The following is a 24,490-nucleotide window of genomic DNA, read 5'->3' as shown; positions in this document are numbered from 1 at the left end:
TTCAAGTTATCCACTTCTCTGTGCTTTTCCAAGCCCTTGACACTTGAATTATTGTCTTTGGTCTACATCTGTGTGCCAGCATGGTCTACTCCCTGTGGGAGAAGGAAAATCAGGTGGAGAGAAGCACACCACATGGCCCAGAAATTTTGTGTAATGGAAAACTACCCATAGCTTTCAAGCATGTTGGTATTTTTAAATTATGTCCATTAGAAAAAATAAGTATCAAATGACTGTAAAAGTTCAAGGTTACATTTAATAGCTAACTTTTCCTTCATAAATTTTCTACTGTAAAACTAGAAAGTGGTAAAGATAGATTTCACTAATAGTCCTAATCTAAGACCATGACTAAGCAGATTATTGTATACAGTGGTGTCCATAAGGCTGGATCTGGATCTGTGCAAAAGCACACATCAATTTGCAGAACAAATTGTGAATTTTGAGAAATATTTTTACATTAAAAAAAGTATTCTAAAGCAAAAAGGGGAAAATTAATGAATGAATTTAAAATCAAGCTCTGCATTGTGTATAATTTCTTTCTGTTAAATTAATTTCTCCTTTTTTTAAAACTGGAGATAACGTCAGGAATTCCAAACAATTTCAATTTTCTGCATTCCATTCTTACACTTTTTATTCTAAGCTGTTTCATGTGCCAAGGAAAGAATTATGTTATGCAGAATACCTTTATTTACTTACTGGAAGAATAAAGAAAAAATTAGGATCTAAAAATGGTGTCTCTTTGTAATTTGAGATACAGCATTAATACCTGCTGTTTCATAAAATAGAGTTTACAAATATGTTATCAGGAGTCATTACAATTCTGGGTAATTGATATCAAAGAAATCCAGCTACTCTAAGCCTTAGTACTTATTTTGGGCAGCTCCTGTTTTAGTTTCTATCCTACCCTTTCTTCAGAAATCATAAGCTATTCCACAGTGTGTGGAAACTGGTGAGTATCTTAGATGTGAATTTTGTGTCCAAATGTTTCAGTATTTTCAATGCATTTCTAAGCAGTTTGTTGTATCCCTTCATTCTAATTAGATCTTTTCTTGCTAAACATCCTAAAGTTGATTGATTAAGATGCTGCTCTGTGAATTTAGGATTTTCTTATGGTGTCTGGCACTTTTTTTTTACCCCCTTGGTAATATATATAATCCAGAGCAATAAGATAGTAAATTCTTCTCCAAATACATATAAGGAAGTAATTATTTTTTTTTTTTCTGAGCATTTTTTGGATGGGAAACAGAGTTATTGGCTTGTTTGGAGCCTGGCATGAAGAGTAAAGGCACACCATGACAAAAAGATAACTCATATGCCATGATGATGTATGAACACTCTCTGTGTTGACTGCAGAGATGATTTGCCTTTTGATCTGTTTTTTTGAAACACCTGATGACATGGCAAGCCCAGTGGCTTTGTGGTGTTATGTTGGAACCAGTATCTGACTGTAGCAGATACTGGACTCTTACTGGTGCAAAAGTATGGAAGTAGGTTGGAATTAGATGATCTTCAAGGTTTCTTCCTATCCAGGCTGTGATTTTAATCTGAACTGTTTAGAGTAACCCCAGAAAGAATGAATTGGAAGTATTCACACCTCAGCCAAGCAACTGAAAGGTGCCCTCATTAACCCATCCTCACCTGTAACATAATCTTGAGCTTTTTGTTCATTTAATGAACAGTAAAATTGTCTTACTCTGTCAGCAAAAACCCCCAAGCTAAATGAGGGGCAGTTGGAGAAGTTGCTTGGTCTCTCTTTCTTATGAGCTGCTCTTGTTTCCCCCCAGTCCCCTGCTCCCTCTGCTCTAGCCTTAAATATTGAAAGACCACAGTGAGATCTTCCTGGAGCCTTATCTCCTCCAGGGTATCTCTGTAGAAGTGCTCCAGCACTCTGACCCCTTCTGTGGCCCTCCTCTAGGAGCTTCTGTCTTTCTTGTGCTGGGGACCCCCGAGCTGGAGGCAGCTCTGCAGGTGGGGCAGAGCAGGGGGGCAGAGTCCCCTCCCTGCCCTGCTGCCCACGGGGCTCTGGGTGCAGCCAGGACACGTTTGGCTCTCTGGGCTGAGAGTGGACATTGCCAGCTCATCTGTAATCTTTCATTTACCAATATGCCCAAATCCTCCTCCACAGGGCTGCTTTTGAGCCATTCATTCCACATTCTCTGTTGATCCCAGGGATTTGCCTGACCCAGGTGTGGTGAACAGTTTGTGTAGACTTATTTTATAGCAGCTTTAAACTCTTCTCCCTAATCCTTTGCCTTATTCTCTATGTATTGAAAGAGGATGTATTGAACCAGACTTTGAACATAACCAAGCTTCTTACACCTTCTGAACTTTATTCCTTTCAGTTTTATTATTGAGCAAGATGCTATTTCTTTTTGTTATGGAAGAATGAGACACAATGTTCATGTCTTCCACAACACAGGTTTGTTTTCTTTTCCCATCACTTACCTGCAAGTGCTTTGTTCACTGAAGTAAGAAAAAAATTGATATTGAGAGCAGTTCAATACCATGTTAAATCAGTCTAATGAGTTTCTCAGTTGTTCAGATCTGAAAATAGGCCTTATTCAATGTAGAATTCTCACCAGTGAAAAAATGTAATGTGTTTTGTTGTACTATTCTTATTATTTTTTCATACAGCTCTTCAGCTATTTGTTACTTTTACAGTGATTCTTCTGCTATAGTCTGTTTTTGCAAGCAGGATTTGGCATTCTCATCCAAAGATAAAGCATTGAGAGAAATGATATTTTATATTAAATTAGTATTTTTTTCAATGTGAGATACTTATTTGTAAAGTATAGTATAAATAGTATGTTGCATATACTCAGAGATCATTTTCCTTTCTGAAAAATGGTCTTTAAGTATAAGTATTAAAACAAATCTCCAGGGTAACATATTCTAAGAGTTTTGCACGTCCATTTATTTAAGGTTATGATTTTTTCTTAGCCCAGGAAGACTAACTATTTATTTTAAGAGAGACCCAACATCAAACATTGTATGTAGTAATTGTTTGCTGTATGCTGGTTCACCAAATTTTACTGCCAGGGGGAATAACTTTTATGTGTGGATAATCTAAAATCAGAGTTTTGAAACTGTGAAACTGAAGCTGAAACTCACAGTATTTTTTGATACATTATAGTATTGTTTTCAGCATCTTTGAGCTCTGTGCATGTTGTAAATTAAGCAAAAATCTTCTTCCATAAGTGTAACTGCACCATCATCTTAACATCTGTCAACAATGGTGGGAATTACTTGTGAAGAAGAATAGAAAACTACATAAAGTCACACTAAGAAAATGTGATGGTGAGGAGCACAGTTTGTTTTGGGAGGATGAAAGTTCAAAGGAGATTTTGTTTGAAGCTGTTTTTTTCTAGTATATCTGTTGTTTTCAAACACACTTGAAAGGCAATATTGTAATGAGCAGAGTTCAGGTGATTAGGTTAAGATTCATCCCTTTCTCCTTTCTTAGACAAAGCCTTGATTATGTTAGCTTTCTTTTGAATGACTAACATCAATGTTAATTAATATAAGTCATTCCTGTAGCCACCTCAAGTGGATAGGGTGATTTTTAACATTATTGTTTGGAAAATGGTTCCAAAATGTAGTGGTCTATTTGATGGGGTTTTTTTTGTGTTGAAAGCATTTGCTTTTTTGGTATTTATTCATAAAATGGGGAACTAAGCTATCAATTTGTAATGAAAATGTCCAGCTTTAGAATATTGTTTTAGAATATTGTTTTATTTTTTTTCCTTTTAGTTCTGAAAATAGCATATTAAGTTCAAAAAATGGTGGACTGCTTGAAGATTCAAAGAAAGACACTTGCCGTAAGTACCTATGCAATACCTCATGTCTTACTACAGTAGAAATTAGATTATCTACAGAAGCAAGATTTTGACATCTAAGTATGTTCAATAAATATTATTTATGGATATGCTTAGTAGCTATTATTTATAGTTTTCATAAAATGTTGGCCTCAAATTGTGCGTCACAGTCAAAAATTCAGTCTGGAGAAGGTTCCAGGGTGATCTTATTGTGGCTTTCCAGTACCTGGAGGAGTTACAAGAGAGCTGGAGAGGGACTTTTTACAAGGATATGTAGGGATAGAACAAGAGGTGATGTCTTTAAACTGAAGAAAGACAGGTTTAGATTAGATATGAAGAATAAATTCTTACTGTGAAGGGTGGTGAGGCACTGGAACAGATTACTCAGAGAAGCTGTGGGTGTCCCATCCCTGTTTTATTTGGCCAGAGTTTGGCAAAATTTTCTTATGTGATCTCACTTGTTTTTGTTGTTTACACTTTCACATATATTCTTGGGTACATAGTTGCTGCACTGAGAGTGAGATTCTTTGTTCAAATTGCAGTAAATTATACTTTTCCTTCTGATGTGAATAGACTTTTCTTAGAGGCTGTACCTCCTTAAGGAATTTTTAAAGTGAGAATTGGCTATTTTCCCCAGTTTTGTTTCAGTGTATAGAGTAAGAACACAGGTAATTAGCAAATTGTATTTAAATAATACAGCATGCAATATTGCGGCACATCTACACAACTGTAACTGTAAATACTGATTACTGGTTACAGGTGTGCCTTAAATACTGATTGCTACAGGAGGCTGTATACAGTATCTTTTTTTTTAAAACTCATGCAACTACTTTATTTTACAGCCTGTGCTGTTGTATCTAAACATCCACTTAAATCTATTTTGACAGCTGATCAGTTTGGCCTCCTGCATGAGTTCTTCAGTCCAATGGAAAAACTGTTCTTGAGAGGGAAATGTTCTGCAACCTTAGATATTCACTTCCTTCCCTTTCATCAGGAAAAGCGTTACTGCACTGTCATGCTGGTTAATGAAAAGGTATGAATAAAGTGTATGTAGTGTATGTTCTATGTTTATCATGTCAGGTAAGAATCAGGACTTTTGCCAATTGTGCATAAGTAGGGAAAATGAGAGCAGTGCTTTGAAAAGGGACTTGGGGGTCCTGATCAAGGGCAACTGTTTACTGTCCTTTTACACATAATTTAGAATTATATGAAGTGCTGCAGGCAACTTTAACACCACTAAGTACTAAAAAGTAATACTGCAGGGAATATTATTTTGGTGGCTTTTCTAGGCATCTGAGCTTCAAAATAAAAAAAGAAATTTAAATAATTTGTCTTGGCGTGGGTGCAAGAATAATGCATAGGCAGGGAATGGATAAAGACTTTACTGTTCAGTACTTCTCCATGTATTCATCACTATATTTAGGGTATGCTGTCAAAGTAGAATAATAATTTTCTTTCCTGTCTCTTTTAAAATTTTTTTCTCAATCAGAGTTCCATTCAGTACAGACTGTACATGAATACTGACTCCACAACCTTTCAGTTTCTCTTGACTCATGTAGCCTGGGTTTTGCCCTATATACTTAATTGAAATTCAATCAGATCACCAAGATCTGATTTTGATCATATTTCAGAACTTCCAACCTTGCAATCCAGCTTTTTGATGTTCCTGTAATACTTTGTCTCAGTGGTCACAATCTTATTAGTGTCTTTAGTCCACCTTTTCACCTCTTTAACCTGTCTGCCGTGTTTTGTCTCTGGCTGTCAATGTTGTTTCTATAATCTTCTTTTATGTATGGCTGATCTCAAGGCTTGGATTCTGCTTCTTACTTTCTTAACAATGCCTCTGTGTTTCAGCTTCCCCTCTGTGCAATGACATACCTCTGCCTTTCTCTCTGCCACCAGAGAATTTGATGATTTGTAACAATGCATCTAAAACTAAATGACTTTTTCTCCTGCACATTCTCAGCTTCCATATTCTTACCTGCTATAGAACATGGAACTTCTGATGTTTGGTGTTTGTGTGTTTGATGGGATTTTTTATTGCTTGAACATGACTTTGGCTATGCCACAAGGCCAGCTTGATTTTTTTTGTCTTGTTCATAAAGGAAAATAAAACTGATACAATGATGCCCAAGTCTGTCTTTCTGACTACGTCCAGTATTTGAAAATACCGGCTATTTTTAAAGAAAACAAACCAAATGTCTGGACATCTTAAAGGGTGTACAGTTCTCTTGATTTTCTTGAAAATTAGCTGAGATAGAAGAGGAATTTCTGTTTAATACACATTGAAATAGAGAGCTCACACCTTATTGACAGCAGGTAATCACCCACAAAGGGTCCCCATGTCAGAGGTTAACAATCTTTGTGGATGGTTCAGTGGAAAATCAATCCAGTGCTCAGCATCATTAAAAGAGAGAAATTATTAGGGAAGAAATACACATCAACAGCAGTACATTAATAAATGAATTTTAGGTCCATCAGTTTAATTCAGTGAACTATCTAGATGCAGACTCTAGACAAGGAAGAACCTTGCCTACTGCTGTCTGGGAGTAAATCTCAGAAGAATCTCCTTTTACCTGTTACTATTTTATACCCTATAAATCTCTGCTATTGGCAGTTTACCTGTTTGTTGTATTTTTATTAGAAGAAGAAGTCACACCTTGGCTGAGAAGAGTAGGCTCCTGCTACACAAGGAATAGAGCCTGAAAGCTAAATGAAGAAGTGAAGGGAAATTTAGACATGTTAAGGAAAGAGTGTTAATCTAAGAGATGTAGTTAGAGCTGTAGGATGGTCATAGCTCAGGTGGAAAGGGAAAAGTACATTTCTGACAGCCCCAATGTTGCCTCCAGTGGTGATGTAGAAATAAATTTAGACACCTAGCTACTAGTCACTGTTCACAATAAAGGTTTAGGTGACCTTTTCACAGCAGGAAGCAGTAATGCCTCAGAGAAGCTGCTGTTAATCCTGTATGGCAACTTTTTTTGGATCACCTGGTCCTTCCAGCTTAGCTGAGTAGATGTGATGCATTTAAAGGCTCCTAAAAGTGCAAAGTTTTTGATATGCAGAACTTCAGGTTAGAAAAATTACCTCCATCTACTTAACTGCATAATTTGTGAAGAATTGTATTAAATCTCCTAGGGAAAGATGAAACTGCAAGATATCTAACATGATTTTAGGGCTCTATAGTAATGGCACAGGAAGAATTTGGCTTTCTTAAATATTTTGTATATGACTGCAATATTTCAATCATACCATTAACTGACAAAGAAATGCAGCCACCATGTTGTATGATGACCAAATGACTTTATACAATGAAGAGTCTTGCATCATTCAAATATGGACATGTGCTTTATATAAAATCTAACAAATAATTTAATTTAGGATTTCTGTGATTTTTTTTCCTGCCCACCTTTCCTACCCCTTTTTTCCCTTCCCTACAAATAGACCAAACTAGTAATCAGAGTAGATCTGTTCCTTCCTTACAATCAGTAATGGAGGTATTGAGATTTAAATCACTGTACTTGAATCTAATTGGGAATCCTATCCATCACTGCAGCAGCTATATATTTGAAATAACAGGAAGAGGATACACTGATTCAAGGCTTCTGGCCTCAAGGATGTTCCTTATTTTGAAATAATCTTTATGTTAACTTTCCTAAGGTTTGAAATGACAGAACAAACCATTTTGTACATTTCTCAAGGATTTGTTTCAGTTCTTTATTGTTCTTTAAGAAAAATTGAAACAGACATTTTTCAGACTTCTGGCATAGATTTTTTTCATAGAAGACATTAAATATTGTTAAACATAACTTTGTTGCTTTTTAAAAAATATATCTTTGTTTCCAGGAGGTAATTTAAATGTGAACAACGTGGAATTTTTAATGATAATAATTTATTAAATCATAGTTTAAGAGTGTCAGTCCAGACTTTGACAGCTAAGTGTCTGGTATAAAAGTAAATTGTTTATTAAAAGAACACTTTGCTGTCTGTTGCTCTTACTGGCTTGCACAGGCAGCTACAAACTCCTAGTAGCCTTACATTCTTTTGAAACATCAGATAGCAATGGGATTGGACAGAAAGTTCAACAGCTCTTTTATTAACTATTTTCATTAACAGTAAACCCTGCACAATGCTGATGCTGTCCTGTTTGCAGGCCGATGGAAACTGGAAATATAAATCATTAAAACCATGGACATACAAGCTAAACTCTCCAAGTTCAATGAAATACCCATTCTGTTCCAAAAGCTCAGTGGAACAAAACCAGAATTTGCATTCTGTGGAGATCAGAACCCCAGAATTCTTCAAAACAAAGAGGAAATTGGGGAATTTTGTTCCTTCCTATAAGCATATTGATTTCAGCAAGGACAGGAAAAGCAGCTGATAGCAGAATGGCATCCCAGCAACCAGCACCTTCTTAAAATCAGCTGTGTGTGCTGTGAGCTTGTTAAGGGCCCTTATGGAGCCAAATCACTGTGTCAAACAGGAATAATTCCTGTTTAAATTGGTTCCCAGGAGTGGCTGTTTGTGTGTGAGAATCCAATTTTGCTGGAGGTTTCTTTAATCCTTCTCAAGGAAGATTTGTGTGAGCTCTTGAATCAAGGAAGGGGAGAAAATGCCATCAAAGTTGAATATCTTTCCTTCTGCTGGGTCAGAAATATAATTGCAGTGTTTTCAGCCTTAACATAAATATCTGATGAAACTACAAATGAAGGCAAAGGAAAAAACATGGTTTTCCTATACATTTGAGCAGTATTAACAGGAAAACATTGTGTCAGTTGGCAGATGCACTAAATTAGATAAATAAATTATTTCCTTCATATCTGGAATGAAGAGTAAAAGACAGAATACAGGGTGGAGTTTTACAGAATATGGTTTATGGAAATAAAGAGACATAGAATGTGCAAATTATATCAGTTGTTGCAGAGGCATTTAATTCTTTATCTTGCAATCAGTAGAAGCTAAAATTGTCTGAAAAAAATGTGGTAAACACAAAGAAATTATCAAAGCCATATATGCATTATATATGTTAAATTTCCTGCCTAGTTCAGATAGGTGTGTGGTACCTAACTTAGATATTTTTTTCGTTTGGGCAATTCTGATTGTTGGTCTTTCATTTGGAGTACTTTCAGTGAGTTTTCTTCAAAAATACTTTTCTGTCTTTCATTTGTACCTTATTTTTTTATTCCCTCTATAATTCAAGCTGTTATTTCTCTGCTAATTAAGTTAACATTTCCTGTATTAAAAATTACTGTCTTGCTTTGTTGTAGGCCATCTTTATATTTACTTTCAATCTTCTGTAGATTTTCCATTTTTAATGAAATAATCAAAATTTACTAACTTTATTTTTTTTAAAGAGAATTTGTACATGATGCTAATCTGCTTTGACTTACTTTTTTTTTTTTTCTTTCTAGAGAAATGTTTCCGGCTCAAAACTATTGTAAACCTTTTAAAAAAAAAAATTCCAAGTGGTGAAGAGCAATGCAGGTTGCTCATGAACATGTTTAAATATATGTAACTGTTGTAGGTAGTTAGAATTCAAATTTTTGCTGTATTTATTGGTCACGGTACCCTTATTAAGTTAAATTTTATGAGGAGTTTGAAAGGATTCTGCTTTTTGAAATTTCTTGACTTTTCAGATTTAATATTATTAATTAAAGTTAATTTATTATCGTAGCATGGCTTGAAATAATAATTTGCTTATATTTAGGCATAGTTTATAAAAACAGTTCTACATATCTAAATTATTGCTTAGGTCAGATCTGAGATGTCACAAGGATATTTTTGCTGTTAGTTGTAATACTTTGCCTTTTGTTCTGCATGAGTTTCTCTTTGAAGTGTCTGGATGTGTATCCTTGTGTTTCAGATTGGAGACTTTGTGTACCTGCTTGAGGGAACGGGTGATTTACCTCTGTCTTCAGAATTGCCTGCCTTGGATAGTCCAAATGTTTTGCAGGCTACCTCAGAAGGTACAGTGAATAGAAGGGAGAAGAGTAAAACAGAGCAAAAAAAAATTTTTTGTAATATTATTTTATTTATATGGATTTTTCTTAAAACTATTAAATACATGTGGTGAAAAATAAATTGTTTAGAGTGAAGTGTAAAAAATACATTAGAATGAATATATGCAATATTTCTTCTAATGTTTTCCAGTCCAATCTCTTTAGAGCATCAGCTAGTTTTTGGTGATCTTTGTCTTGTATTGTTTTTAACATAGTCTACATAAATACTTTTTCATAATTTTTCTTATTTTCTTCTAAATATAGGTTGCTAGCCATATGAACAGGACAAGTCATCTTTATCTAGAATTTCTCTAGCTTTAAAACATGAGTTTTGTGTACAGTGATGTGATATTCCAATGATATTCCTTTTGTCTTCAAACAGCCAGGGATAAACTGCTGTCCATCCTATTTTAGAATCAGTGTAGCTGCTACTTGAAATAATTTCTGAGTGTTTCTTTTAGAGGAGATAAAACATCATCTAGGGGGTAAAAGCATGGCTGTGTTGTGTAGGTAGCAGAAAGACTTTGGTAAACTTTTAATACTGTCATAATGGTAGTAACACTAAAGTCTGGGATTTTTTTATTAGCTGTTTGTTAGCTCTATTAGCTATATTTTAGGTTGCATTTCAGTCTGCTAATTTTTACTTCCCTATCATGTTGAAAAATAAAATATTATAGGTAATAAATGGCATGTACTAGGTTAATAGCATGGAATTAAACCTTGAAAGAATTTTGTATTCTTATTTTCTTTGGAGATTAGAAATTTTAAATACTCTCTGCAGTTCCACCAGCTGATAAATAAATATGGTGTTTGGTTTTGTCTTGCCCTTTCATTTCTTTGGACTTTTTAACAGATGCAAGCCCAGCACAGCCAGTTTTATATTTGAAATGTGGACTTGGTCAGACTCTGGAGGAGAATCTGAGGATTCCATTGATCAATGAGGCAAGAGAGAGGGCCCTGGCTCTGGCTGCACAGCAGCAGATGTCATCTGTTGAGTATGAAAGGAGATTGATGACTGGGACTCTGCAGAGCAGCAGCGTTCGAGTTGCAACTGCATTGCTGGGGCTGTCCAGAGTAGAGGTGAAAAACATAATTTTCTGGTGCTGTAATTAAATTTAGTTGTCCTTGATTTATAGGGCTGAATTGTTTTTATGTTTCAGGTAATAGTGTGAAGTTACATTTTTTTTCACACATCTGTATTCTGACAATTACTAATCCCAATTCCCCCTCAGGCACTGCAATATTTTACATGTTCATTCTGAAGCTACTTGGTCACCCCATGCTATTATGATGTCCTTCCTTTAAGAAAACTCGACTGCAGTTAAAAAAGTACTAACAATTTACTTCTGAAAAATACCTCTTGATTAAAAAACCTGTCATATTCTATGTAAGAGGTATCTGTATTAGTAACCTTCATTATGCATATTTTTGTAAGAAATTGTTTTTTTTTTTCCCAAACCAATAAACCTTGAGAATAAATGAAGGAGCAAGACAGATGTTTCCTTGTCTTGCAATCAATGCAAAATAGTTATTAAAAGCCTTGAGGTTTTTCTAATAAGATATAGCCCTCTTCTTATGCATCATTCCAACCTATACATATTTTTCTAAGATTTCAACATCTAGAAACAAAAAGTTCTCCCAAGATAGTCCATTAAACAATCAGTTATTACTTGTGAATAAATTTATAATAATGATATTGCCAAATAAACAAGGGCTTTTCCTCATGAGGAATTCCAGTATAGCCTTCTGAGGATGATATCCACACTCTGGGTTTGAATTTCCCTTGTACCCTGATGGTGCCTTGCCTCAGACCACTTGTTGGGCAGCAGTGTTATGCCAACTTTCCAGTTAGACAGTTTCCCAGCTAAGAGGAAAAGAATTTTCCCTTGTGGTTTGATGTTCCTGAATTTATGCTTTTTGTTTGAAAAGTAATAGAAAACAAACAAAATGAGGGAAAATTACATTGTAACTTTCATCTGTTGTGTGTTTGGAATTGGACAGCAATTGTAATCATGTCACTCAAGCAATCTCCTTTGGGGTTATGGCAAATACACTGTTGTGGTAAAATTTTATTGAATTTTCATAATTCAAGTCCCTTAATATCATAGTAACTTAGCAAATACTTGATGAAAAGTCTTAACTGTTCTGAAGCTGTGTGTGGGATCAAGACTGAACATAATGGGAACACTCCTTGCACCACTAGGCATGCTAAGATGCAATATGAGTTCTAAAGCCACATATATTGTGGAAGACTGGAGGATAATTAGCTTAATTGCCTTATAAAACACATAATGGTGGACACTAGCACTGAATGAATTATCATGTGAGAAATGAAACTAATGTGCAGAAAGAAGTATTTTGTTCCATGTACACAAAGTCTTTTACTTGCTTATGACAAATACAGGGGAGAAGTTCTGCTGCTGGCATAGAAAAGAGTTTACACATTAAAAACATCTCAGTATCCACTATGCAGACTTAAATATGAAACATATTCCTAAAAACTTTTTGTAATAAATTCTTGCCAACTATCTGTTTAAAGGTGATAACATAGAAATTCTGGTTGCATTAACTAGAGAAACCTTTTTTAGGGGGGTTGTTGTTCTGCAGTGAAAATTTGAGCTGAAAATTGTTTTAGGTGGTCTAAATTCTCCCTATTCCCCACAATAAAAAGGCAAAAAAGAAAAAAAGCTGATCTACAATGCCTACAGTTCAATTAATTATTTAGGCTCACAAAAATCTTTGGGGCATATGTTGTAGGTTATAGAGAAATCCAGAATCTTTGGAAATCTGTTGTTCTCTTTTGGATTTCTGTTCCACCGTTCTACTTGCTTCCTGCAGGTAGAATCATGTTAGACAATAAACGTACAGAAGAGAAAATACCCTTATATTAGTACTACTTGGTCCATTTTTTACCTGTCAAATTGAAGAATAAATAACTAAATAATTGCATGATTTCCAGTCTCTCTAAACTGCAAATTTTGGTCATGTTTACTTAAGTCACATAGAAAACAGCAGTAAAGGTGGGCTGTGTTTTTGGTGTCAAACTGGATATCCATAATCAGTAGCTAGAGGTGTAATTTTTTACTCAACCCATCTATACACAGCTAACAGTCCTAGGTACTTTTTTACTATGTTTTTGCTGTTTCTTTCTTTTTTTTTTTTTTTTTTCATAAGGAGCAAAGATCTAGTTTGATTGTTTAAATTATTAGAATTAGTAACAAATAATGATTTTTAAAATATTTTTTCCATAAAATTGTGTTACTCTCTTACCTTGTGAGTGTTTAATTCCTCCTAAAACATATTTGGGTAGTAAGATAATATAGGATAATATAGGAACTCTCAGACACTGTTAAGGTTGGATTTAGCATTATAGTGAATAATTAACAAAGGCTGTTTTGTGAATAATTAGTAATGATGAATAAGAGAAGGGTGAAAGGGGATGTTTAGGTGAACATAGCAAGGGAAGCAAGAGGGTTTTGGAAAAAGATAAGAGCCTGTGAAAGAACATGTTTAGACTGAGGTTGCTTAATATAGTAAATAGAGGAAAGTGAAGAAGAAAAGCAATAACAATATGAGCTTGGGGGAAAGGATGCTGCAGTCAGTGAAGTGAGACTCAAAATAACGCGCCTAGTTTTAGACCCAATTGCTAGATACAGGACTTTTTCTTCATATCTGCCAATAATCTCCTTGTGTAACTAGACATTATGATAGGAAAAGTCCTGTTGTACAAGAATCCCAGAGCTAAAGCTTTAGTTTTGTGCTGTGTCCACGTGTGCCCTCATTGTTAAGCTGTAAAAAGTATTTTCTTAGGCCATTCCTCTTTAACATCTCTCATCTGAGTGTGGACACCACATTTGCCATACTTCAGATGTTAGGACATTGTGCATTTCCTTTCTATCCTGCTGTCCATGTGACTGAGCAACATGGAGTGTTTTTATCTTAGTACACCATAGTGGTGTTGGTGAGTTTGAGTTTTGATAAGGAAAAATGAATGGAGACCTTGTGCACCTGGGGCTGTGGCTTCAGCTGCTCAGCTGATGTGGCAAAGTCTCATCCTGTCCAGCTTGGATCTTCAGAGTTTTTGCTCTTCATAGGCACCCAGAGATCAAGAAGGATTTTTTGTGTTCTTCTGTATGATTATGGAAATTTGTAAGCTCAGTGTAAAGAATCTACTTTTTTAAAAAACTGGTGTGGGTTTTTTGTTTTGAGGAAGAATCATGGTGTCCTTGAGCAAAGAAGGTACTGGAAATAATAAATTGCATTTAATATGTTTGAGTGGGAATGATTTTTTCAGAAAAGGACCTGTGGTCAGATTTCAATTTGATTAATTTACAAGTGAGACCAATGTCTTTTATATTACATCACTTATCTTTTGATATGGGATTAAGAGAGGTGGCAAACACAGTTGATCACAGGGGTTCTGAGAGACCAAGAAAATAAATTTCTTTATTCATGAGAAAAAGTTTTAGAAGTTAATTTCTGGAAGGAAGAAATGGTTCTAAATTAGGATTTGAAGAACAGTATTATGCAAGGAAGGAGAGAGGTGCCTCAGAACCCTGTAACTGAATCTGCCACCCTTTACACATAGAAAGTGCAGGTGGCACATCTAAGAAAATACCTTGGAAAATCAGAAATTCCTTGAGTCTTTCAAGATAAAGTTTAATTCTGATGCTTTATATACCCTCCATTGATTTTTCAAAAAATTAATAGAAGAAAATAATTAATCCTGGGAACTGAATGAACCATCAGGTTCACAAAATAAAAGTGCTTGGAATCTTTCATTTTGCAGTGGAGAGGCCTTAGATCTGCATTGATCATGAGAGTTAAAAAATATTAAATTCCATTTAACTCTCACTGCCCACAAAAATGTTAAAAATTGGAGCAGTTGCAACATTCATCTGAATTGTGTTGACATTTTCTCTTGGAAATGTTAGCCTATGAGGCAGCAAAGTTTAATTTTGTGTGTGGTTGCAGAATTTTCTTTTTCCACTACGTCTCTTATTAAAAATGTTTTATCCTTTACTTGTTTACAAGATGCCAGGAAATACTTGAAATGTTCATAGACTATGTAATAGTAAACGACTGGGTTTTTTTTCCTAACTTACATTTAAAAATGAGATAACATAAACAAGGATCTTGAAAAAAAGCATTTCAGTGAGTTTTTAAGTAATAAGACATTTCTTCAAGATAATTATAATTCAAATGAGTTTAGTACTCCAGGAAAGGTCATCTTACAATTATACTGTCAATTAAAATGTAACAAAACTGTGTAGTCATGTTGGATTTTTATTTCAGTGTTGGAAAATAATCTAGTTATAAAAATAATTTATAGGTATAAATTTATATTTGATTATGCAGAAGATCAAGTCAAATTTAAACTGGTAAATGGATATAATTCTTGTGGTTAGGAACCTCCAATTACAAGTTAGAATTATTTTTTTTTTCCCACTGCAAAATATTCTGGCATTTCATTCCTATCAGAGAGAAGTGGAACTTGCAATTAATATAGCCATTGAATGATTTGTACTTATTGGTTTTTTAATTAATTTTGTGTGCATTTGAGAGGGAGTAATGTCAGAGCCCAGTCTTGAATGATATAAATGAGTGAATAATGAGCTCAGATTTTCAACTCGCATAACAATTCTTCCGGTTCCTTCTGTAAATTATATTTGCACAAGGTTGTGCAAATACAGTAGTACAAGAACTATCCTGAGAATTTGGTTTGGTGTGAATTTTTTAGGCAAATACATGTGTCCAGTTGCTCTTCATAGAACAAGAATTTTGAGTAATTATCTCTTTCTATATTTATTATGCCATAAAAAACTTTATTAATAGCTAAACCTTAACAGGTTTCCCATGTCCATACGTACTTTTTGTTTAACACTGTATTGTCACTGTGGAAAGATAGATTAATGCTCAAAACAAAGCAATGTCAGAGTGTGGGTCTGCTTTCTAAAACCAGCAAGGGAATGTGGAATTTGTATTAAAATGAGGGAAAAAAAGCAAACAAAAAAAACTCATCACCAACCCAATGCAAAACCCAAGAAGTCTAGTTGATTTAAACAGTAAATTGACCATCTTACACCTAATGGTGATCTTTCAGAAACAACTGCTTTTCCTTTTAAATTGAGTTTTTGAATTCCCACAATGGATATGCATTCCTTGGCCTACTAAAATATGTACTGTGATACCTGCAGTCCTGGCAGTATTTTAAAGCAAAAGACTTTGAGAATAAACCAGTTTTCTTAGCAAAACATGAATATTTCCATCTTTATCTCTGTCCTAGATTTGCTTCAAGATAATTCACAGCAGTCATTAATTCAAAGCCTTGTCTGTAACAAAGACATTACTTTGTTTAAAATTTGTTCAGCTTACAATTACTCTTGAGCATTGAAATTATGGTGTGTTATTGGATTGAAAATGGCAATTTTGAGCAAGTAGTGTATTAAATTATTGCAGGAGTCAAATTAAGTTCATTAATAGGTTCAGATGCCTGTATTGAGCTTGCCTTAATATACTGTTCTAATCCTTTACTAATATGTTTCATGCTGTTGATTAGCAATGCTTTTTACCAAGAGGAGGAGCTAAATTGTCCCTAGAATTGATTCTAAATGCCCATATTTCGAAAATACATTTTCAGCATTAAAATATCAGTTAGCTAATAGTTATCCCTTGTCAGAAAGGAAAATAACTTTTATTTTTCATGCTTCTTATTACTCAGAAACTTTATGAAGTAGGAGAAGAAGCATCTTTCTAGCACTGATACAAAATATTTTTCTTTATATGTTTTTTTTTCCCCTTTTCTTGCCTTTCCTGCATATGCATTAAGGCTAGCAGAGATTATTTCTGGGTAGGCTATGGTTTTACTGTAGATTTCAAAATGCATTATTCTTAAAATGTTTCAGATGCATGATGTCTAAAAGTATCTTAGAAGTCAGTTTTTATTTGGAAGGATCGCTCAAAATTGCTATGCAAGTTTCTTAATTACCAATTCAGTTTTAGAATTGAGCCCGTACAGTTTTGCATTTTTCAACCTGAAAATTGAATATGATTGCTCAGCTGGATACATTATTGCTTCACTTGCAGAGACGTGCACTTCTGGAACCTCGCAGGCACCCCTCCGAGCTGAAGTACGTGGATTACAGTGTAGAAGTGAGCATGAACAACCTCTTTGAAGTTCCCAAAAAGTTCTCTATTCCAGTGTTATCTTCAACCAGAGTTAATTTGGACACTTCATTAGTCTCTACATCTCAGAAAACAGGTAATAGTCTTAAAGGTGATGAATTTGACTGTATGCTTTTGCCAAGATAATCCTTAAGGCTTTCCTGAGTAGATCAAGAAAATTATCTTTCTTTCCTTTCTACTATTGAACAACTTTGCCTTTCTTGTCAGTACCTAAGTTCTAAATATTAGCTCAAGCCAATGCTTTCCCCTTGCCATTGGTTTATTGATTTTCTCAAAGGCACACAAGCACAGGAGACTTGCTCTAAAAGACAAATTAATATGATCTGTTATCTGACAGCTCCTGAATTTATGCTTCCTTCCCATTTCTCCCTTCCACTTCTCATCCAGCACTGATCTGTGTTCAAATTGTGCCACTCATATCACATCTCTTTTCTTGTTTGCCCTCCTCAGTCAGCCAGAGGGAGATTTCAGCTAATGGTGTCCCTCATCCATGAACAGTTCTGCATTACCTTTCAGAGTGCTCTTGCCATCTTTGTCAGTGTCGTCTCTAATTTTTCTAGTATCTTGAATTTTATACAGAAAGCCTGTTTTTTTTTTTTTTTTTTTTTTTTTAATGCTGTATTTAAACCTGTAAAGTACTTGGGTTGCATTTCTTAAAAAAAACTCACAAGCAACTTGAGCTATTGAGAGAGCTGAAGTCTGGAGAAAAGGAGTCTCAGGGGGAGCTTCATGCAAATTTGTAGAAACTTGAATTATACACAGTCAATATCTAGTTTTGTTTCACCAGTTCTTAATCAACGGAGTCCTTCTGCATATTTTTGCAGTTCACTTTTCCAAGTGTCACTGGAATCAGTTGTGCTTTCATGTGTTTGTTTTGACACTCAATGTATATCGTGGTTTTGTTTATTCTATTCTGGAATAATAAAAATAATCTATTTTTTCTGAGGAGTCTTTATTACAGATACTTGAAATAGAATTTACCTGCTATAAAACATTTTAGGGTGTGTTTTAAGGAAGATGGCAGCAGTAGTTATGGCAGTTTTAGAAGCAGGGTTGGTGAGGGACTACAGGATGAGCAGTCAGTAGAAGCTGTAGAACAGATGTGACACCAAAGGCTGGAACACCTCACGTGTGACAGGATATTTAAATCCTAGTTGAAACTCTTTCATTGTCAAGTTAATAACAATGTGTTTGTGTCATAATTACTGTAGAGGTGAACTAAAAATAGTCAATGGCTTTGTTGAGTGTTTTAAGAGATTCTTTGGAGTACACTGTAGAAGAGTAGAAGGAGGAAAGAGACCCAACTCTGCATGTACAGATCTGATGTCCTGACAGGATCTCCATCATGGTCTCACAGCAAAGGTTCTTAACTAACCAGTTGGCAGATCACTGTTGCTTAGCAACTGCTCAAATGTTTTTAGCAAATTATTTTAAATGTGAATGGGTTTATCTGAAAAATTTAGAATATTAATTGCATTGTATTCACTACAAAAATGTAGTGAATAAATGACATTATAGTAAATAATGTAGGAAATTAAAGACTTCTATAATATATATGATAATAAATTATATACTGTAATAAATTACAGTAAGGAAGTAGTTATTTACTCTTAGATCATGTTGCTTCTTTTTCATCAAATGATATTAAATACTTGAAAGAGGAGAGTAATCAATGTAAAATCAGAAATTAGATCATATGGCAGTGTACATAATCTTTTTGATATATATTTTTTTCTTTCTAGGATGGGTAATAGTTACAGGAGGAAGTAGAAATGTCAAGATGATGCAAAAAAAAAAATGGGGCTTTTGTAGTGAATTCAGAGAGGTGAAGAACATCCAGAAAGAGAAGCTGATATAACCAGCTGAACGTAAACATGAAAACAACTGTCTTTCTTCTTCATTAGGAAGACAGTGCTAACTGATTCAGTGTATTTATTGCACTAATGAGGAAGTACAGGAGGATTTACAGGCTCTTAGAAAACACAATATTGTGACAGAATTCCCCAGCTGGTGGTCCTGGGTAAACCTTTGGTCTCATTTGAAAATTTTGACATCATTGTCTAAGAAAGCAGCAGTATTTTAGCCATGGTGGTGGCTTTGCTTAGGGTGGGAGTGCCTGGTTCTCTGAAAAAATGGTACTGCTATATTTATGAAGAAAAACAAAGGTGGAAGCAAGCTGACTAAAATCTATCTTTGGATCAGAATTTCTTAGATTGCAGTAGCAGGAAGTGTGCAACCAGCGTTCTAAAAACTCTGCCAACAGGGAATTAGAAGGTAAAAAAAATCAATGCCACTCAAAGCATTTTCTTGAAAAGTAGATCTTGTTAAATGACCTGATTACATTTTTGGCACTATTTACAAATCAAATATATAAAAAGAGTACAATATGCTTACCTTACTTAAAGTGTGATATCTTGATCAAAACCCATACTGCATACTTGTATAGATCTAAAATAACACATTTCCAAAAATGAAAACCTTTAGCAAATATTAATTCATTATTGGAAAGTCATCAGAAGGGGAGTCCTTAGGAACCAGTAGTTATTGCACAATGTTTACTACATTTCAGTAGTTGGGAAGATTATACAGACTTTGTTGAATTCAGAATAACACAGATTTTGTGAAAGAAGTTTGTTGGAACTCTTACATTGTTATAAGCTATGAATTTTAGTGCAAGCAAATATGTAATTATATATTTGGAACAAAATCTGCATGCTAAACCATTTGGTATTGTTTAACCTCACCATGGTGGTTGTTCACCTTTGGGTCAAATGGGGTCTTTAAGAGCTTTAGTTTCCCTCTATCATTAGAAATAACCTGGAAAATAATTCAATTCCCATATTAGGGAGGTATTATTCGCTCAGGAGAAACGTAATTGACAGTAAAACTGAAATGTTTTGCAAACTAAAGAATGGTAGATTGAAGATTCAGAAAGTCATGTTAGTCATAATTGAAAAATGTTGCAACATTGAAATATGTTGCCTTTTCCTCAGAGGGATGCTGTGAAAAAATCAAAGTATAAAATGTCAAGTGCGACTAAAATAATGGCTCAAAATTTTAGCAACTGAGAAGTAGCATGCAAAACCAGCTCCATGCTTCCCCAAACCAAGTTCCTTCTAAAGGTGAAAGAACAAGAAACTTTGAATAGAGAGGTTTTATGGCTCAGAGTTGTAACTTGAGTTGTAACTTTGCTTACCAGTGTCACTGATTTTGTAATGCATATATATGTTTATAATCTCGATAATAATTTAAGATTTCCTGCCATGCATTTTTATTTTACAAAGCTGTATCTGTGTAAGTGAGCATGCTCTTCCTGCAGGTGAGGACCATGCTTGGTAAGTCAGAGCTATTGTATTATCTCTGTTGAATAGCTTTTATGAGCATTTTTTCTGCTGGATATTTGCTGGTCCTGTCCAGCAGCACAATACTCACTGTGTTTAGGAAAGAAGGAAATAGCTGTGAATTTTCAAGCAGAACTGTGAAAACCAGTGCAAAAGTCTATTTGTCTTTCCAGCAGTTAATCTGCTGAAAATCAGCTTTGATTAAGTCTTAACTAAGCAGAACAACTTCTTAGGCAGTTGGGTTTCTTTGAACAACATGGTTTTTATGCTAAATAATGTTACTTATCAAAGATGAAATAACATAGGTATAAAGGGGAGGAAGGGCTTTGTTTTGCAGTGATGTCTCCCAGAATGTTTGAGAAATCTGCAAAGCAGCAGAGAACCTATCTCACAGTGTGAACTAAAGCTGTCAGCCTTACTTCCCACTCTCTGTTTTTCTGACATCAGCTCCATTGTTCTTTCATCAAAGGATTTTTGTAAAATTCTGAAAAACAAGGGTCTTTGAATGCATAGCTTAGAAAATACAGTACAGGTATAGAAAAGTGCTGTTACTGTATTATGAAGGAGAACATAATACTGAAACAGCACATCCACTTCTTGTTCCACACTTAAGACAGAAGGTAGCAAATGAAGAAGGGGTTAGCCAAGTTCTACCATAATTTTCAAGATCTTGAAAGATTGACTACCTTGATGATTCCATGATCTCTGAGGGAAAGAGGTTCCTTTCAGGTAATTTAAATAATTGCCTGTAATTATATAAAAAGGGAAAAGATGTCTGATTACTGATGAAGACTGTTAAGTGCTCTATGCAGAAAGTACAGCACTTTCTATGTAAGACAGAGATTTGTAATGAAGCAATTTATGATTCCTGTAAAATTATGTGAATGAGTGGTTTATAAAATGTGAGCAAACTCAAGAGAAACAAAAATCTTTCTACCACTCAATCTTAAAAAAAAAAAAAAAGTGGAAGCTTTCCTAAGACACACAGTTTTGCTGCAATTGTCAGGTTAGGGTCATCCTTAATATAAGAATTATTTGGTAAAATTCTAATGCCAAGAAAAACATCAAATAATATGTGTTTTGGTATTAAATAAGGAATTATCCCAGAATTAGGAAATTCTGGAATTTTCTGGAATAGGCTATGCCTTTATACATTGTAACATGACACTGACAATTGCTCTGAGTAATGGAAACATAAAAGTTCCTGAGACAGAGCACCTCACAGAGCTGCCTGTGACAGTTCATCAATACTGAACCATCTGAGTACTTTATAAGAAGGCCTTCCTGTTAATTTGGTTTTCTTTTTTTCAGACTTTTTTCTTGTTTGCAATCTTCTGCCTTGAAATGACTTTAGATTGCCACTTGTGCTATTAGAAGGAAACCTGATAGCAATTGGACTAGGCATTTTTTAAAGGAAAGAAAATATATGGGAGTAAATGGCTGATAGCAATTGCTGTTCTGAACATTGCAGCAGCACACGTCAGTACCAGCATATCAATACCTTATTTTATACCTTTTAATAATACCAAATCTCAACACACAATGATAAATACACAAATATATTCCATCAGTAATGGTAGATTTGTGCAGTTCTATAAGGTAGTGGTAGATTTTAATTCTCAAATGGATATGCACCTAAGCAAGTGTGTCCTGATAAGCAATTTCTGTAGTTTATTTGCATGTGCATTATTGAACTTTTCTAAGGCAAGCATGCACGTCTTGTTATGGAATGCTTTTTGTCATTCCATATAGTTTAGAGTTTTTCCTATGTTTATAAAAATAAACATAGAAAACCTAGGCATGAATATAAAACTAAAACCTTTTTCTGATGGCTGGGTTGTATTATTTCACTTCAAAACTGTCCATATAAATAAGTAAAGCTTACAATTCATTTTCAATGAATAAAAGTTGTTCAACCCTGCTATCTAATTTAGATTCAGTCTCAAAAGCTAATATTAGAGTCCTGTTGCCTCTTCCTACAGGATTTGACAATGTTGGCTCCCTGCTGTTAGACTTACAGAGAATATCCAAGAAGAGTTCTCTTGTTTTTCTTTCCCTCCCCCCCCCCACTTTCTACCCAGTGAATGATGAAAAATCTTTGTCTACAGAACTATTAGGAATTGTTTGATATTTTCTACTTTCTCAGTACTTGTACCTACAGTTAATTTATTCATATTGTTCTGACTTCTTTGTGGTTTCTGGTAAAGCTACTAGTGACTTACTTTATTCTCTTTTTTAAACAAAGAAAACCTTTCTTCACAGAAATCTAGATCACAAAAAGAAACGAACCGCACCACGGACGTCTCTAGCTAGCTCTTATTATATCTTTTCACTATAAGCTTTTATTACTAATTATGCATGAAATTATTATTTTGCAGTAAGTGATAAAAAAGACTTGGTTTTGATCCTCTCTCCATGTAATATTTCCTTATGCATTCAGTGCAGTCTTTGTAATAATTCTGAACTTTCTTCCTTGTTTGTAGGAAATTTTGTTCAGTCTTCCATGCACAAAAAATCAGTTTTGAAATACTTTTGTAAGTTTTGAGTGAGTGTTTTAGAGAGAACTTAGCTCTTTTTGTATTTTAGATTAAGAGTCTTTGATCTATTTTATCAGTGTAATTTCTTATAATTTGTCTAATCCCTTCCAGCAGGGGTTATTCATCAAATGACTTTAGAAAACACCTTCATGTCATGGTTCTTAAAGCTGTATTAAGTAACCTTGGCAGCATTGTTCACTGATGTAGTGACTGTTTTTTTCTAGAGTGCCTATGAGTATTTTTCATAAATATTAGGCTCATTGATTATTGAACAACCAGCCCCCTACAACTGCTTTACTGTAGTGCCACACAGCTCCTCACTGGCTTCTGAATCACACACAAACACAGCTGCTGAATATTCATAACAAGACATTGAAAAAAAGGAGTCTCCCATTTTTATTTTGAGATTAATTTAGGAAAACCTGATTTCATTCTTTTTTTCCCAATAGGTCTTAATTTTCTGATTAAGTGTATTTAACTGTTTGTTTAGGTGTATAATGGTATACTATATCTAAACAGAAAAAGGAACAAATAACCAGTTAGTAGGTTTTTTAGAAAACCTTCTACAAATCTGTTTAATTAAGATAAAGTGAAAAGAAATAATAAATAAATGTACACAGTGGTAGCAAAAAATTTCAAAACTTTAAAGCACTCAATAAAGGATATAAAAGAGTAGTTGCTTTTTCAAGACTACTGAGTTGAGTGATGTTCCACTTCATATGAGCCCATTTGAAGACCTAATATGTAAGCAGAAGTCAGAAGAGTCTGGATTCTTAAATATGATTGCTTATTTAACCTTCTGGGAGTCCATACCTGCAAATTCAGTCTTGTTGTTAATTTAACCAGTGCATAGTGTCAGACTGAGATAAGTTCAGTGAGAAATTTAGCTTTGAAATTCTGAATAGATAGAATCACCATTGCTGAACAAAAGCTAATATAATGTGCAATTATTTGATGAACTGCTGAAGGCCCATGCTTTCCTACCTTCACAAATTATCACAACAGATAGTGTTGTGGAAGAGTAGCATTTCTATTTTTACTCATTTCATCCTCCCATAATTTGTAATAAGGCTAAACAGTGATTACTGAGGGCCATTATTACTGCCTTATGGAATATGTTTTTTCTTACATTTTAATGTCAAAACAACTGTCATTACTTTTCTTTGAAAGGTATTGTTTGTAGGCTAATGCAGTTAGAGGACTTAATTTGAATTCAAGCAGATCTGAAATGATGAGTTATAAGACTTTTAAGAACCAGAGGGCATGAATTTTGTTAATTTTGGAATTCAGATTGTATTTTGCAATAAATAAGTGACACAAAAGGCCAGGCAGTTTCCAGAGGACATGACCAGTGCCTATGTGCTATAATTTAGTTTTCCAACAATGCATGATGAAATTGCACACTGAAAGTTTAGTTTTTGCAAATACTCCTGTTTTGACAACTGTCTCACAACAAAACCCAATATGATCAAGTGAATGTTTCCTGTAGGCATTTGTCAGACCTAAATCTAGCAAATAAAACTGTCAGCTCATTTCACATGGAATGCTTCCCTGTGAAACAATAAAAATCCTGAGTAGGGGTGGAAGCTGTAGCAAACCCCTGTATTGCTCTGACT

At 34.5% G+C, this 24,490-nt stretch overlaps 1 protein-coding gene across 5 annotated transcripts in view; it reads left to right on the top strand.

Moving 5' to 3' along the window:
• Positions 1–24,490, top strand: part of CFAP47 (cilia and flagella associated protein 47) — a 274,676-nt gene that overhangs the window by 89,204 nt on the left and 160,982 nt on the right. For all 5 annotated transcript variants that reach the window (XR_014956844.1, XR_014956846.1, XM_085585616.1 and 2 more), the window contains 5 exons: positions 3,748–3,815; positions 4,700–4,845; positions 9,676–9,778; positions 10,665–10,891; positions 16,898–17,072. Coding sequence is in view for 3 of the 5 variants with exons in the window: in XM_085585616.1 (XP_085441742.1) it covers positions 3,748–3,815; positions 4,700–4,845; positions 9,676–9,778; positions 10,665–10,891; positions 16,898–17,072 (719 nt within the window). In the remaining 2 variants the exon portion in view is untranslated. The remainder of the gene's footprint in view (positions 1–3,747; positions 3,816–4,699; positions 4,846–9,675; positions 9,779–10,664; positions 10,892–16,897; positions 17,073–24,490) is intronic.

Source organism: Lonchura striata, chromosome 1 (assembly GCF_050655825.1).
Source record: "Lonchura striata isolate lonStrDom1 chromosome 1, ASM5065582v1, whole genome shotgun sequence".
NCBI lineage: Eukaryota > Metazoa > Chordata > Aves > Passeriformes > Estrildidae > Lonchura > Lonchura striata.
This window is presented reverse-complemented; position numbering and strand designations above follow the sequence as displayed.